Raw genomic sequence first — 16,012 nt, forward strand, 5'->3', positions numbered from 1 at the left:
GCATTGTGATAAACTGTGGTCAATGACATGAGACAAAGTATATGTGAACTGCTGTATGGAAAGTGAATTTGCTCTGTAAATCTTCACCCAAATCACAATAAAAAAAAAAAAAATGTCCACCAAAGCTCCCCCTATTTAATTTATCACCCTAAGATTCAAAATGATCTTCAAATAAACATGAGAAACTATAATAACAAGTTATTCAATCTTTATAAACAAAAATTTTTAATCTATTTTTCTCACTCTAAAAGGGAAGTGTCATAACCAGTTCATTCCACATTCACATAAGGAAGAGACTCAATATTGGCTTATTGAAATTACTAAATATTGAAGGGCCAAATTCAACTAACAGCAGCCTTCAATGCTTTGAACAGAATTTTAGAGATGGTTAAGTGCACACTAAATGGGTTACCCAGCCTGCTCCCGAGGCCCCTCCCCCAAATTCTCATGTTCCTGCCCACATTCCATTCAGGTCTCTACTCCAAGGCCACCTCCTACCCACATTCCATTCAGGTCTCTACTCCAAGGCCACCTCCTCAGGGAGGACTCCCTGACTGCACCAACTGGCACCCAAGCCCCTTAAACTGTGTCCTTCTTTTCACATCACTACTACTGACATTAAGTTACATGTTCACTTTTTTGTGCCCACTTCTCCTTCTATAAGTAGACCTTATGAAGGAAAACGTCTTGGTTTATTCCCCACTGTATGCCTAAACAGTGCCTGGCACAGAGAGGCCCTGAGTATTTGTTGAATGAGGCAGAAAAAATGAACAACTTCTTATTCAGCTGCAAAACTGCATCCAGGCTCACTACTGAATTTTAAATTGTTCCAGAAAGAAGAAACAGTTAAACTAATTATATGTATTACCTATGTAAGAAATATAATTTTATCTCCTCTACAACTTAAATTCTATTTATTTATTTAATAAATGCTTTGTTTACACTATGACAAGGCTTCTCTAGACAACATCCAACAATGATGTCTATTACAGCATTGTTTGAGGTGCTAAGAAACTGATGTTCTACAATAGGAGAGGGCTGAATAAACTGTAATGAATCCACACTATGAGATACTATGCAATACTAACAAAAGTTAAGTCAGAACTCCATCTGTTAACCTGTGGAGATGTCTGTGGCAGATAAACTACAGAGAAACATCTATATGTTATGATGCCATTTCTATGAAAATAAATATCAACCAAAAAACAGTGAGAACAATTATAAACTTTTTTCTCTGCATATGGTTTCACTGTGCTAATTCTATAGTGGTTTTGTTCTTTTTAAGACATTGTTTAAAAGTTACCCAAAAAAAAACACACTCATTCCAATGGTGCCAAGAAGTTCACTATAAACAAAGAACACTGAATGTTACAAAGACATGCTCAACAGAGCAAACAGAGACTTCCATTCTTGTCCTAACAAGGAGGTGTAGAAGGGAAGAATCACTAGCCAGCTGTTGAGTTGTGGAAATAATACTTCACATCGACTTGTAAAACACTTTTATACTTAAGCTTCTTCTGAAAGTAAAAGTGATTGATTCTTAATTCTCATTTCATTCCCTACAGGAACCTGAGAATACATCTTATATAATTTGCATGAAATAATAAAAGATGATTTAATCATCAAATAAATAAAATGGCAGCTCCAGACTACCTGAAAGTGGGAATAACCAGGCTCAGAATGAATCTGAAGTATTCTGACTTACCGCCGGCTCCAAAGTTGACGACATACTGAGAAAACAGGGCATCTAGCTCATCATACTGCACCAGGGCATCTTCAAACTGCTGCAGCATCTCAAACACAAAGGCTAGTTCTTCCTAGTTACCCAGGAGAAGTTCAAAAAAGCAAAAGCATGAATCAACTTCATGAAATGTTACGTAGTTCTCTTTATATTACAGTGGATAAAAGCAGGCCACACTGAATGGTGCTTAAGCCATATTAGGTAAAAATTAATGTGACTGTCACAGCATGTCAACATGCACACATGAAGAGATAAGGGCCAGGAAGGAACTGATTGTTGGAAACTTTTCTTGACCTATCAGCAGCATTTGACACAACTGTGTTTTTCTTGTCCTTGACAGGACATGTGCCTGCTTGAATTTTCTCCTTCCCATTGTGGATTCCTCTCAGTCTGCTCCGCTAGCCCCTCCTGTGGCCTGCCTCTAACACCCCCTAGGCTCGATCCTTGGACTTTTCTTCCTACACCCATCCCCAACCCATGGTCTTCCTTCCCCAGCCTTGTGGCTTTCCACAACATCCATGCATCAAAGCAGCCAAACATGAGACTAAACCTCAGGCCACATCTATGTACCCAACTGCATACTCAGTACCCTCACCTGGATGTCTGTTAGAGAGCTCAAATATAGCATGTAAAAATCATGTTGGAAAATGTTGTCTTCCTTCAACATTGCTCTACCCAAACTCTCTTCTTCAGCAATGGCTACTGATCCCTGTTTAGGAGATTCCAAAGTCCTTTCTGTGACTTCCCAGGCCCTGTAAGTCCTGTGTCCCTACCCCATCCCAGCGCTACTGACCTCACTCATAGACTCCACCACACTGGTCTGCCTGCCCTTTCTCAAACATACTGGGCTTCTCCCACACTGACTCTTCCCTCAGCCTAGAACATTTCTTCTTCATGCTTTCTTCAAGTATCAATATGGCATATCCTTTAATCTTTTCAAGCTTTGCTCAGATGTCACCTACTCAGTGAGGCCTTCCTTAAACATCTCACCCCAGCATTCCATAGCTCTGTCTTTGTTACTTTTCCTCATGTACTTTTATTCTAGCAATTTACTTGCTTGCTGACTCCCATTAACCAAGTTGTGGACTGGCAGTGCACCAGCACCTACAGGAGGGCCTAACATGTACAGTGTGCAAAAACATTTGCTAAAGAAGAGAATGGAAAGAGATGAGTCATAGGTGATTGTTTTCTAATTTCCATTATTTCACATTAAAAAGAACAGGAGGCACACACGTGTGCACAAGTCTATATATTGACAATATTCACATATTTGGCACTAAATTCCACCACATTTTTTTGTGGGCTTCAGAGACTCCTGCAGGCCTGGATGCCATCCTACCAGGTGGGAGCTGAGCATTGGCTTAGAATTCCCACCGCTGGGTTCAAACCCACCAGCCACTCCATGGGAGAAAGATGGGACCGTCTGTTTTGGTAAAGTTTTAAAGTCTTGGAAATCCTATGGGACTCTGTCCTATAGGGTCTCTATAAGTCAGGATAAACTCTGTGGCAGCAGGTTTGGTTTTTTTGTTATTGTTGTTTTCTTTGAATTCCAATCTAGATGCTACCACTTCCTTGCTGTAGTCACGTAAGCTGGACAGAGGACTAATAAAACTACCCGTGCTTCAATTTCTTTATCTGTATAAAGAAGTTCCCCTTGTGTAAGGATTTTGCACGGTAATTAAATTCATTTCTGTAAAATGCTTAAAAGAGTCCTGGCACATGAAAGTAGTCAGCAAGTGTTATTATTTTCTCCTCCAACTACTGTCAGAAAAGTAGGGCAGAGACACTTAAGATTTTCCTCCTCAGCCCTATGACTCCTGTAAGCTCTTTTTTTATATCTTGTTTCCCCTGAAAACACTGGTGGTCAATGTTTTGGAAAGAGAAATTGATTCCTTAAGAAGTATTTTCAGTACCTAAAAAGATATCTTCTTCATTTTGAACTGATTTTAGACTTATAGAAGTGTTCCAAAAAAAACCTGAGTTTTCATATAACCTTGACTAAACTTTCCCTAATGTTAACATCTTAAATAATCACAGTACAAGTATCAAAACCAGAAAATTAGCATTGGGACATCCTTAATTAAACCATTGTTCTTATACTAATTTAATCCTTTTTTCTTTTTTCTACTCCTTTTTCCCTCAAAAAGCGAAAGCAATCCACCTGGATCACATATTGCATTGTGCCGCTGTTTTCCTCCATCTCCTCCAGTCTGTAATATGCTTTCAGTTTTTCATGAGATGAATGGTTTAGAAGAAAATGACCAAGTTATTTTCTCTAAAGTCCCTCAATTTGGGTTCATTTGGTGTCTTCTCAACATTGCTATGAGATGATACATTTTTGCACAGAAATGATATGTACATCTCAGTGTATCATATCAAGTTTATGTTGTAGGCATATCTTATCACCTGACCTTGATCATGTGGTTAAGATGCTGTCTACTAGGTTTCTCCCCTAAGGTTACTATCATTCCCTTTGTTGTTAATCAGTATCTTGGGGGTGATACTTTTGAGACTATGCAAATCCCATTTCCTCTCAAGCCCCTGCCCACTGGTTTTAGCACCCATCCACTATCTGCCACAATTACTGCTGTGGTATTTGCCCAATGGTGATTTTCTAATTTTCTTTCCTTCTACAGTTATTAATTGAAATTCTTGTGTATGGAAAAGCTGAACCTTCTCTTCCATTTGCTTATTTAATAAGTTGGTTTATTTATTTATATCAATATAGGTGCATGGATATGTATTTTCATCATGAGTTAAAATCCAATTCTGTCCTTATTTATTTGTTGCTCAAATTGTTCCAGTGTTGCCTTCAGCTGGTCTCTCTCTCTGTTCTGTCAATGTGCCACATCTGTTTTTGAGCCCTGCCTTACTTTCTGGTTCTGCAAGATGTTCCAGATTTACCTTATATTTTACCGGGCCCAATCCCATAATCAAAAGAAACACTGGGTCCTTTTACTGGAGACGGGAATTTAGAAACTAAAATCTGGGTGTGCGTACTGCTCAGACTGATATATCACTTTTTCGATGTTCTATACCAGACATAGCAAGGAAATATATGTGAGTACTAACAGCGATCCGTCCATCTATCCATCCATCCAACCATGGGTTCACACTGATATCTCAACCCCAATCCAACAGTATAGTGTCCATTTAGCCTTCCTCGTGCTTGTTTCTAACTCCCAGAAACTCAGCTTAGTGAGTTTTAAGGGTGGAAAGGAAGAGTGTGGTCTGAAAGGCCTGCAATAATTCTATCTTACAGAAAATTATCAACATGTTCAAACCTCCCTGTATGTACCAAATCTAGTACCTCTAAAACGTCAGCATCAGAATAAGAAATAAAAATCAAACTTTCTAACCAGGATTTGTCTTTTATTCATTCACTGTATCATTTCTTCACTAATTAATGCACAAATACTATTTAAATATGAAAATCATGCTTTTTCAGTCAAAAGGTAGTGAGGCAACAAGGAATCGTGCGAACAACATTCTTGACAAAGCAACATTCTTGACACTTTTTGCAGTGTTAGAGGGGATTCCCCAAAATTAACTGATTCCATATCCCTTTGTTCATTTAAGACATTTTTTTTCTTAAAAGGGAAAAATAAGCTATTTATGAACTGTAATTTCAAAAGCTTGAATTTTTTTTTAAATTACAGTAAAGATGATCCATCAGAGTACAAGGTAATAAAACAAAACTATCCAAGAAATGGCCCCAGAAAACCATAATTTAATCATAGTGGCTGGCATGTGGTGAACACTTAATGAAGTGAAGTTACTATCATCATGATCATCACTCACACTATGGCTCCTCTGCCTAATTCATTACCATAGTAAGAAACTCAAAAGGCCCCCTGGGGACTAACAAAACCAAGATTACCCTGAGGACAAGGCCATTTCAAAAGAAGGCTAGATGCCAAGCCCCAAGCAGCAGGAGAGCTAATGATATAAATACCCAGGAGACCATCTCTGATCTTCTGCTTTAAATGCCAAGAAGCTGAACTGTCTACTCTAGCTGCTAGAATTGCCACACCAGAGCTGCCTATTTAGAAAGAAAGACAAGGGAGGGAGGGAATAGGAAGGGAAGAAGGAAATGGTTTAGTACTGTGATTAGTCAAGTACCTGAACCATGAAATATTCACAAAAGCTCCAGCCTGGCTCAGTCCTCTTCTCCCTCAAGGTTCTCATGTCATCTTCAAACTTGCCTAAGTTTTTGGTAAAAGACATGAGAAGCAACGTCCTGAGTTTGGTCAGGAAGGCATTCCAGGATTCCTGAGTTCGGGAAGAGTCCTTCAAGGGGTCGGACAGCACAACACACCTGCAAAGATATGAAGGGCCTACTTGGCAACCACTCCCCAAACATCATGGTGGCTTGACGGCTCCCATTTTTTGGGAGCACAAATTTATTTCCATCCTTCCCTTCCATCCTTCCCTCTCTTGTTCTTTCCTTTGTTCCTCCTTTTAATTAGTAAGAAACATTAGGCAGACAGTGAGAAACCAGACTACGAACAGGTTTCATCCTAAACTAGTTTGATGTCACATGAGCAGTAACTGCTAGAAAAATTCCAAGAAGAGTTTGCTGGAAAGGGGAGAAGGGGCTTAGGTTGAGTCCTGAGTAGATCTTGCCTCTAAGATTCTTTGAAACATAAGGTGATCATGTTGGACTCATGCCAATTCTCATTACCCCCTACCCCACCTCCATCAGAAGCTTCTGCTGACTCTCCTATAACTGACAGGATAGAATTTAGATTCTTACCATGGCACCTAAGACCATTATAGTATGGACCCAACCTGGTATCTTACATTAGCTCTTTTACCCCAATTTAAGCCCACTGACCTTCTCATTCTCTTACCTTTTGTAATCTAGCACATTCCTACTTGCCCTTCACAACCTGGCTGACATGCCTCACCCTCAATGAATCTCTCCCCCAACTACCCCCAGCTGCTCTGAGCTCTCTGCTCCCACACTGATTATAAAATACTTTTTCTCTCTGTTTGTCTCTCATGCAGTCCTCAAGGGAAGGATAATAAAAGTTGTTGTTGTTATGTGCTGTCAAGTCTGACCTGACTCATAGCGACTCCTCCTTGGGTTTCCAAGGTGGTATCACTATGAAAGTAGATTGCCCCAACCTTTCTTTAGAGGAGTGGCTGGTGGGTTTGAACCACCAGCCATTTGATTAGCAGTCAAGTGCTAAGAGCTCCCAGGATAATAAATAATAAATAATAAATAAATGCTAGTGCTTAAGGCACTTGACTGCTAACCAGAAGGCTGGCAGTTCAAACCCACCAGCCACTCCTCTAAAGGAAGGTTGGGGCAATCTACTTTCATAGTGATACCATCTTGGAAACCCAAGGAGGGGTCGCTATGAGTCAGTTCAGACTTGACGGCACACAACAACAACAACAACAACCAACCAACCAACCCCTCACTGCCTTAGAGTTGGATCTGACTCACAGCAACCCCTCCTTGGATTTCCAAGGCGGTTATCACTAACGGAAGTAGACTGCCCAACCTTCCTTCTGAAGAGTGGCTGGTGGGTTTGAACCGCCAGCCTTCTGGTTAGCAATCAAGTGCCTTAGGCACTATGCCACCAGAACTCCCAAATAAATGCTTAGACCATGGATTAACATATAGGCATGATACCATTTACTATAAAAAGATTTTTGTACTCATAGTGTAAAAATATCAAAGGCATAAAATTACAAGAAAGTTTCCAGTGGATTTAGAAAAGGCAACAAAGCCACCAATAGGTTAGAAGAGGTAACTTTCTTTATCTTTGGTAATAATAATTTAAAATACAGATAAATCTCAACTTAAATAATCTTACAGTATTTATGCTGTGAGTACAACACTTTCCCTTAGTAAATATTTTACCTGAATTATCAACAATGAGTAAAACAAACTACTTCTAAGTTTCATTTCCTCTGTACCCAGCATATCCTTCTAGGAGATTATAAAGCAGTGGACAAAAATAATGAAGTAGCAAATAGTCTAGATGTTCCACCAATCAGTACCAAGAAGAAAATAAAAACACTGAGAGCTGGCAGTAAATCCTGTCACCGTCCCCTCTCCACATCACTTCTACTCCTGAAAACAAGGGATCCAACCAGCTCATTGCTATGGTCACCTGAAGGACTAATATTAATTTATTGTCTAGTAGATGAGCTGCTAGGAGCTCTCGTGGTGCACTGGCTAAACATTCAGTTGTTAACCAAAAGGTCAGTGGTTCGAACCCACCAGCCGCTCTGTGGGAAATAAGATGTGGCAGTCTGTTTCTGTAAGATTTACAGCCTTGGAAATCCAATGGGACAGTTCTATTCTGTCCTATAGAGTCGCTATGAGTTGGAATCAACTCAATAGCAGTGGTTTTTGGTCTATGAGCTGCTAAAACCTACCAGTTCAGCAATTTATCTCTAAGACACATAATTCTCCTCCATGCCACATGTTTAGTGGACACAGGTGAGACAGCCACCAACCCCATAGCAATGTCCTTCAGGGACCTGTGCTCTCATCTCATGAAACTTGTGCCTGTATCAGTTAGCACTGCATATGTATCATTCTCTCTACCACTTCTTACATGCCTCCACATGTCTTGCTTCTGGATTTTCAACTGTCCCATTTAAATAAAAAATAAAAATGCTCTAGAGAGTCAAATCAAGCTTGGATGGTTAACTCAGGGGGCCAATGTCTGCAAAAGTTGCACAGAGAGAAAGGTCCCTGAGCATCTGTGAGTGAGATGCAGCACATAGCCAGGAGCTCCCAGCTGTAACCATTCCTGACCAGTTAGCAAGTCAGCGCTTGGGCTTGGAGATACTTACCAAAAGCCTGAGAAGTGTGCAAAACCTATACCAAGCAATTTTCCTTTTAGGAATTTATCTTAAGGAAACAATTAAGGATGCACATAACATTTCAGCTGGAAAGATGTTTGTAAAATTCTTGTTTATAATAATAATAATAATAATAATAAAAAGCAACAATCATAAGTACAGCAAATGATTATATAAATAACATAATACAAGAATATTCTGGAATATTACATACTCACTAACAATAATGGCATAACAATAGATTTACTATCTGTGGAAAAGTTTTTGCAATAAGTTAAAAAAACAAGTACAAAGCATTATATACAATATATTACTTCAAAATACACATATGTATGTGTTTTTGTGTATGTGTATAAGTACATAAATAGAAAAAAGCCTGAAAAGATATATATCAAAATGCTGTTAAATCCATTTTCACTTTCCTTATTAAATTTTTTTAAGAATTTTACAATGAATAATGTTTATAATAAAAAACTAAACACAAGTTTTAAGTTTAAGTCACTTTAAGGCAAACTGTTTTAACACGTTCAAAGGTCAAAAATTATAGGTATAATAAAATATCTGTTAATACAGACTTTACTTAAGTTCAAATTCATGAAAATCTGACCTAGATTTTTACATTAAAAAAGTATGCATTTGTCACTGATGGCTTTGCAAATTAACAAACATCAAAATGTTTAACTGACTGAGGACTAAACATTAAAAAATAAACTTCAGTATATTAAGTTTTACATTTAAAGAATGATCATTAAAAGCAACTTAAGTGGACTCGGCAGAAACATACTTTTGGCAATCAGATGAAATTATCACACAGACTTGAAAGTAACAAATACTTTGAAAAAGTTTTTATAGAATTTGAACATTTCAAAAAGTAAAACTAACATGCCCCACAGTGCCAATTAATAAGATTTTACTTAATAAAATCCCAAACAAATATGATTTGTTACATTTTTAAAAACTTAGAGGCCATTTGGTTTTGATGTCTGTGTTTACCCCAGTGTACTGTTGTTATTCAACACTTGCCCCTTTTGCCATTAAACTGTGTAATCAGCTCTCTTGTCTCACTCAGCATTAGGGCAGTCTACTCTGCCCTAAAACTGTTAGTACAACTGAATCCTGAAGAAGAAAACGCCCTCTCTCATGTAACATCTTGTTAAAATGTTCAACAGATTCCTGTGGATGACTAATTTATAAATAATGACTGACCATAAAGGAAAAAAAAACTACAATTCCATATTGCATAAAATTTCTCTATGCTAATCCAGAAGCTCAAAAATCCAACATTTAATTAAAACTATAAATAAATGAAGTTTCAGCATTACCATGTACCCAGTATTATGTGGAACATGGAAGAAAGTCTTACATGTTCCCTACCCTGCAGAACCAGCCACTCAATGTGATGACACTGATGTGAAGCTGTCACATACTAACTCCAACAACATAATGTCAAGTACCACTGTGTGGTTGGTGCTCTAGGCTCCTAACACAGAAGATTTCTTTCTAATACCTACTCCTTAATTCCTCCTCATCCTTTTTATTTCTTAGTCCAACTAGCACTTTCTTAATGAAGCCTTCCTTTGGCCCCTATGGTAGCTTAAGGACTCCCTCTCATGCCCCTATTCTAGGCTCTTGCAGCATTTCTCTCAGTGATTGGACTTATAAGGATGGTGACCATGTGGTGGACTAAGGCTCCTCTCTGCCACAAGATGCTGTGCAGTGCCAGAGTAGAAACCACACCTATTTCTGACACTCAGATTCCCAATTATGGCAGGTTGCCTGAACACAGCAGCCCACAGTAAACACTTGGTGAGTTAGAGTGTTAACTCTGAGATGCAGACCATGAACTCTATAGGACCAAAGAGATACACCAACCAGTGCCATCAGAACAGCATCATCAGTGTAAGAGGAAGGGAACTATGCCACAGAGAGAGGACAAGGTGAAGACAGGAGAAAGCAAGCCCACAACATAAATGAACTGTCAAAGGTTTGGGGCCCCTTCTTTAGTTCTTGAAGAGATTTTTAAGTTGGCTTTTTATAACTTCTGTTCTTCCAAAAGCAAAAACCAAACTCGCTGCCATCGAGTTGATCCTGACTCACAGTGACCATCACTGGGTTTCCAAGGAGGTAAATCTTTACGAAAATAGATTGCCCCATCTTCCTTCTGCAGAGAGGCTGGTAGGTTTGAATTGCCAACCTTCTGGTTAGCACTCAAATGCCTTAGGCACTGAGCCAGCATAGCTCCTTGAACTTCTATTCTTAGGAACTCTTAATAGGTGTTAAGTCCCACAAACAAAACATAGGGTTCCTGAGTTAAGGGTTAAGGAACTCTGCCCTACACAGGGACTACAAGACTTGTCAAAGTTCTTCACATGCTAAAGTCCATTATTCACCTTCAAAGAGAGGATCGCTGTGTAATCTCTCCCACAGTCACATGATCCCAGCATCCTCTCCTCCCAAGCCACACACCTGGGCAACAACTATTTGTAGTCTTCCACCCACCTCACTAGCAACTTCTATGAGACCAGGGACCTGGTATTCTTTCAGCCCCCACCACAGGCTAAAGTATTAGACACAGTGCAGCTGCTCCCAAAAGCACTGCTAAGTAAAGATCTAGTATTACATAGGAAGCCAGTCATCCATATCATCCAGAAATCAACCAAGTAAGGTAAAAGTAAAGATACACTTACCTGTCACTCTGTTTATTACAAAAATCATTTCTTATTTTGTCCACAATAGAAGTTCGGGGAAGGATGTTGGTTTTGTTTTTTTTCTTCGCATCATTTTCAACTACCACTATTAACCAGTCCACAGAGCTATGAGCTTTCAGAACATTCTGCCATTTGGTGAGGTCATCTTTTACTGTAGCTTTATACACTTCAGTATCCTAAAAATAAATAAGTCACTGTGAAACCGTGTTAATCAATGCCCGTTAACGATACAGCAAGAACTGTCCAATAACAGAGAGCTTGTGGCCACGATGATTTACAAGGGCAGCCCCAGGGCAGTAAGCACAGTCAATGCTACAGGCAAAGACCAGGAATCAAGCAATTGCTGCTTGCAGGCTCACTGTGTCAGGCCCTTTACGTGTGTTATCTCAAAATACAAGAGAGCTCAGTTGCTCACAGTGACAGAATCTGTCAGGCAACTTGGTACTTCAGTCTACCACCAAAGCCTCTGTGCTCATGCACTCATTTAATCCAGCCCTTCTCTGAAGACCAACCTGGTTCCTTCCTTCCATGCAGGGTGGCTGCTGGCTGTCTCCCCGCCTACACTCCTGCACTCGGCTAGTTCTCAGGTTCACGCCAACCTTGATGCCACTGCAAATCACAGCAGGGACAAGGCAGCTTAATGTGCAGACCCAAAAGAAGAGGGCAGCCCAGTGCTTCTTCAGAGCAGCACTGAGGTACAAGAACCAACAGGGGAGCTAGGAGAGCTATATCGGCCATATAAATTAATGTGCTGCTTGCCTGGGGAAGTGCTCTGCTGGGGAAACTACCTCCCCTCCCATACAAGAGCGAACCAATGAAGCCCCAGCTCTCAAAACAATTGGCACCACAGAAAGAATCAGGAAAACAGAAAATTTACTTATTTGTAACCTTACTTATAACAGACTTTATGCTCCTTAAATTCACACAGCAGATTCAGAGTGAAAATCAAGCTTCTGTAAATAAATATTCAACAGTAACTTAACCAAATGCTGCATATCTCCCATTGAATGACCATTTTGGAGACTTTAACTATAAACTGTGGTATGCCAGTGTGATAACAGCTCTTCAGGAGCCCCAGGGCTATACTGCCTGAAGCATGAAACAAGAGGCTGAGAAGGGCCAATGGCCTTTGACCGCCAGAGAAATCAAAGACCAGATCAGATTCACAATGCTTTGCCCAGCAAGGATTAGATCATAGAAGAGAGCAAAAACCTCTCTGGGAACAACAACTATCCACTAAAACTCCTGGTGGCAGGGAACCCTGGCAGACCCCTGACTACAGGATGAGCCACCACCCCTCACACGAGGAGGAGCTGCCCCTTCCCCAGGGCTTGCAGGAGCTCTCTGAAAGAGACCTCACTGAGCAGGAGGAAGAAGACAGAAGTTTCAAAAAGTCCTAAGGGAAATTAGGGATGAATATTCTGAGTGAGCAAGTGAAGCAAAGAACAAGTGGCTCTTGAGAGCCAGTGAGGCTACTGATCTACAAAGAAACAAAAATTAATGGAAAACTCATTCAAAAAGAAACAGATAACCCAAATATGCCTGCATCTATTACAGAAATTGAATTAAAAGTTAAAAATCTTCCCACAAAGCCAACTCCATTACTGGTGAATTCCAGGAAACATTTAAGAAAGAAAGAATATCAATTCCACACAAACCCTCCTAGAAAATTAATGATGTCACAACTCATTCTATGAGGCCAATACTACCTTGATACCAAAAACTGAAAGACAAAAGAAAGCTATAGACTATCCCTAACAAACACAATGGTAAGAAATCTTAACAAAAATTTTGGCAAATAAGATACAATGATCTGGGGAGGAGAAAACCACATTGTGACCAACTGGGGTTTCAAAAATTATTCAATATATTTTTTATTCATTGTAATTTAATGTATCAACAAATTACAAAAGGAAAACCATGATCATCTCAATAGATATAGAAAAAGGATCTGAAAAAAACCAACTTCCATTCTTCATTAAAATTTTCAGAAAACTAGGAATAGAAGAGAACTTCAAGTTGATGAGGAGAATATATGAAAAGCCACAACTTAACAGTGAAAGACTGCATACTTTCCTCCTGAGATCAGAAGCAAAGCAAGGATGTCCACTCACACCACTTCTTCCCAACATTTTACTAGAGATTCTAGTTATTGTAACAAAGCAAAACAGAGGGGGGAAGAAGGTGCATACTCAAAAAGAATTAAATTAAAACTCTTGAGTTTGCATCACATGATTGTCTATGTAGAAAATCCTAAGGACTCTACAAAAAAATCTACTAGAATAAGTCAATGATATCAGCAAAGTCGCAGGACACATGGGCAATATACAAAAAACAGGTGCATTTCTACAGAGTAGTGACTAATAACTAGATATTTAAATTTAAAAAACAATAAAACTACTTAAAATAACATAAAAAAATTAAATACTAAGAGGTACTATAACTAAACTTACTGCCATAGTGTCAGTCAAGTAGATTGTCCAACCTTCCTTCCAAGGAGTGGTTGTTGGGTTTGAACCGCCAGCCTTCTGGTTAGCAGTCAAGTACCTTAGGTACTATGCTACCAGAGCTCCCAGGGGACTGGAAAGCTTGTTAATAATATAAATAAGGTACAGAACACATTTGTGGGATGGGACCATGCAAATAAAGTATATAGAAACTTACTGTGGGGATCGGTCAGTTTTGCCATCTTGGTAGGCTTAAAATGAGCCAACCCCAAGGAGGAAAGGGAGATCTCATCACTATTAAGAAAAAGAGCTAGGAGCAGAACATATCTTTGGACGCATGATCCCTGTGTTGAGACAGGAGAGAGAGATGGATGCAGCAGAGAACCAAGAGACCAGCATGAGACAGAATGGTGGGATTCCTGGCCTAAGGAAGCTCAGTGCCTTTAGGTAGTAGGCTTGCTGGCAGAGTGGGTCCCTATCTGGGCACCTATTTGCATAGCCAAAAGAGCCCTGTAACAACTTGCCCAGGAAGAGGCCAGGCCAAGGGGCCAAAGACCGGTGTGCCGATAAGCATGGCTACCTTCATTGAAAAATTGTATCCTGGGTGTTCCTGAATATAAATTGTAACCTGTTAAAAACCAAAAAACCAAACTCACTGGTGCTGAATCAGATCCAACTCATAGTGAGCACTCCTTGGGTTTCCGAGGTGGCTCTGGTAGCATAGTGCTTAAGGCACTTGACTGCTAACCAGAAGGCTGGAGGTTCAAACCCACCAGCCACTCCTCGGAAGGAAGCTGGGGGCAATTTACTTCTGTAGTGATACTGCCTCGGAAACCCAAGGAGGGGTCGCTATGAGTTGGGTCCGACTAGACAGCACATAACAACAACAACAACATCACTACAGAAGTAGACTGCCCAATCTTCCTTCTGAGGAGTGGCTGGTGGGTTTGAAGCACCAGCCTTCTGGTTAGCAGACAAATGCCTTAGGCACTATACCACCAGAGCTCCCATGTAACCTGTTACTTCCCTGATAAACCCCATAATTGTGAGTATTACCTGTGAGTTTTCTATGGCCAGTGCAATGAATTATCAAACCTAACAAAGAAGTAGAGAGGGACATGGAAGGGACCAAATAAAAAAACCCACTGCCATTAAATCAGTTACGACTTGGGTTTCCAAAGTGGTAAATCCTTACAGAAGTAGATTATCCTATCTTCTGCAGAGCGGATGCTGACCTTCTGGTTAGCAGACAAGTGCCTTCGCATGAGTCAACAAAGCTCCTTGTGGGAGGGACAGTTGGTGTTGAAACTGGTAAAAAAAAAAAAGGTTGGAGCATGACAGCATGTCTGACCTCTACCTCATAACAATCGGCCTTGGGCTACTGATGTTGTTCTGTATCCTCCTTTCCCCTTGTGAAGTTAGAAGAGGACAGACAAAGCTGTCCCCATGACACTTCTTCAGGTACATTTGTCAAAAGTATGCAACACCCAGACTTTGCAAACTACAAGACACTGCTAAGAGAAAATAAACAAGACCTAAATAAATGGAGAGCTAGGTCTTGTTCGCAAATCAAGACTCAATATTATTAAGATGTCAATTACCTCCAAATTGACTTATAAATTCAATGCAGTCTTAATCAAAATCTCAGCAGGCTTTCTGGTAGAAGTTGAGATTCTAAAATTTGCATCGAAAGGCAAAGAACCAAAGACAGAGAAATACATCAATGGAAAAGAAACAGACCCATATGTAATGGGTCAATTGAATTTGATAAAATTCCAAGGCATTTCAAAGAGGAAAAGTAGTATTAAAAAGAAAATAAATAAATGCTAGAATACCTAGATAGATTTCTGCAAAAAAAAGAACTTCAATCTGTATCTTGCACATTAAATAAAAATAGATTCAAAATGCATCACAGCACTAAATGTAAAACTTAAAATTATGATAATGGCTTAAAAGAAAATACAGAAGAAAATCTTTATGACCCTGATTTAATTTATTAAGCATAATACATAAAAAGAAAACATGATAAATTTCATCAAAATTAAGAAAGTCTCTCTTTGAAAGACCATGTTAACAGAATGAAAACACAATCCACAGGATTTGAGAAAATATTTGCAAGTCACATAACTAATAAAAAGCATTTATCCAGATTATACCAAGAACTGCTAAAACTCCATGACAAGAACAGACACATGCACACCCATGTTCATCGCAGCACTATTTACAATAGCCAAAAGATGGAAACAACCTAGGTGTCCATCAACTGAGGAACGGATAACCAAACTATG

At 39.5% G+C, this 16,012-nt stretch overlaps 1 protein-coding gene across 1 annotated transcript in view; it reads right to left on the reverse strand.

Annotated features, from left to right (window-relative positions):
• Positions 1-16,012, reverse strand: part of TRAPPC10 (trafficking protein particle complex subunit 10) — a 185,440-nt gene that overhangs the window by 57,873 nt on the left and 111,555 nt on the right. The window contains exons 4-6 of the mRNA XM_007947252.2: positions 11,257-11,453; positions 5,864-6,059; positions 1,706-1,817 (exon numbers count right to left, since the gene is read on the reverse strand). Of these exons, the coding sequence (XP_007945443.2) occupies positions 1,706-1,817; positions 5,864-6,059; positions 11,257-11,453 (505 nt within the window). The remainder of the gene's footprint in view (positions 1-1,705; positions 1,818-5,863; positions 6,060-11,256; positions 11,454-16,012) is intronic.

The sequence above is a fragment of the Orycteropus afer genome, unplaced genomic scaffold, assembly GCF_000298275.1.
Source record: "Orycteropus afer afer isolate SDZICR_OR568_19922 unplaced genomic scaffold, OryAfe1.0 scaffold00179, whole genome shotgun sequence".
Classification (NCBI taxonomy): domain Eukaryota; kingdom Metazoa; phylum Chordata; class Mammalia; order Tubulidentata; family Orycteropodidae; genus Orycteropus; species Orycteropus afer.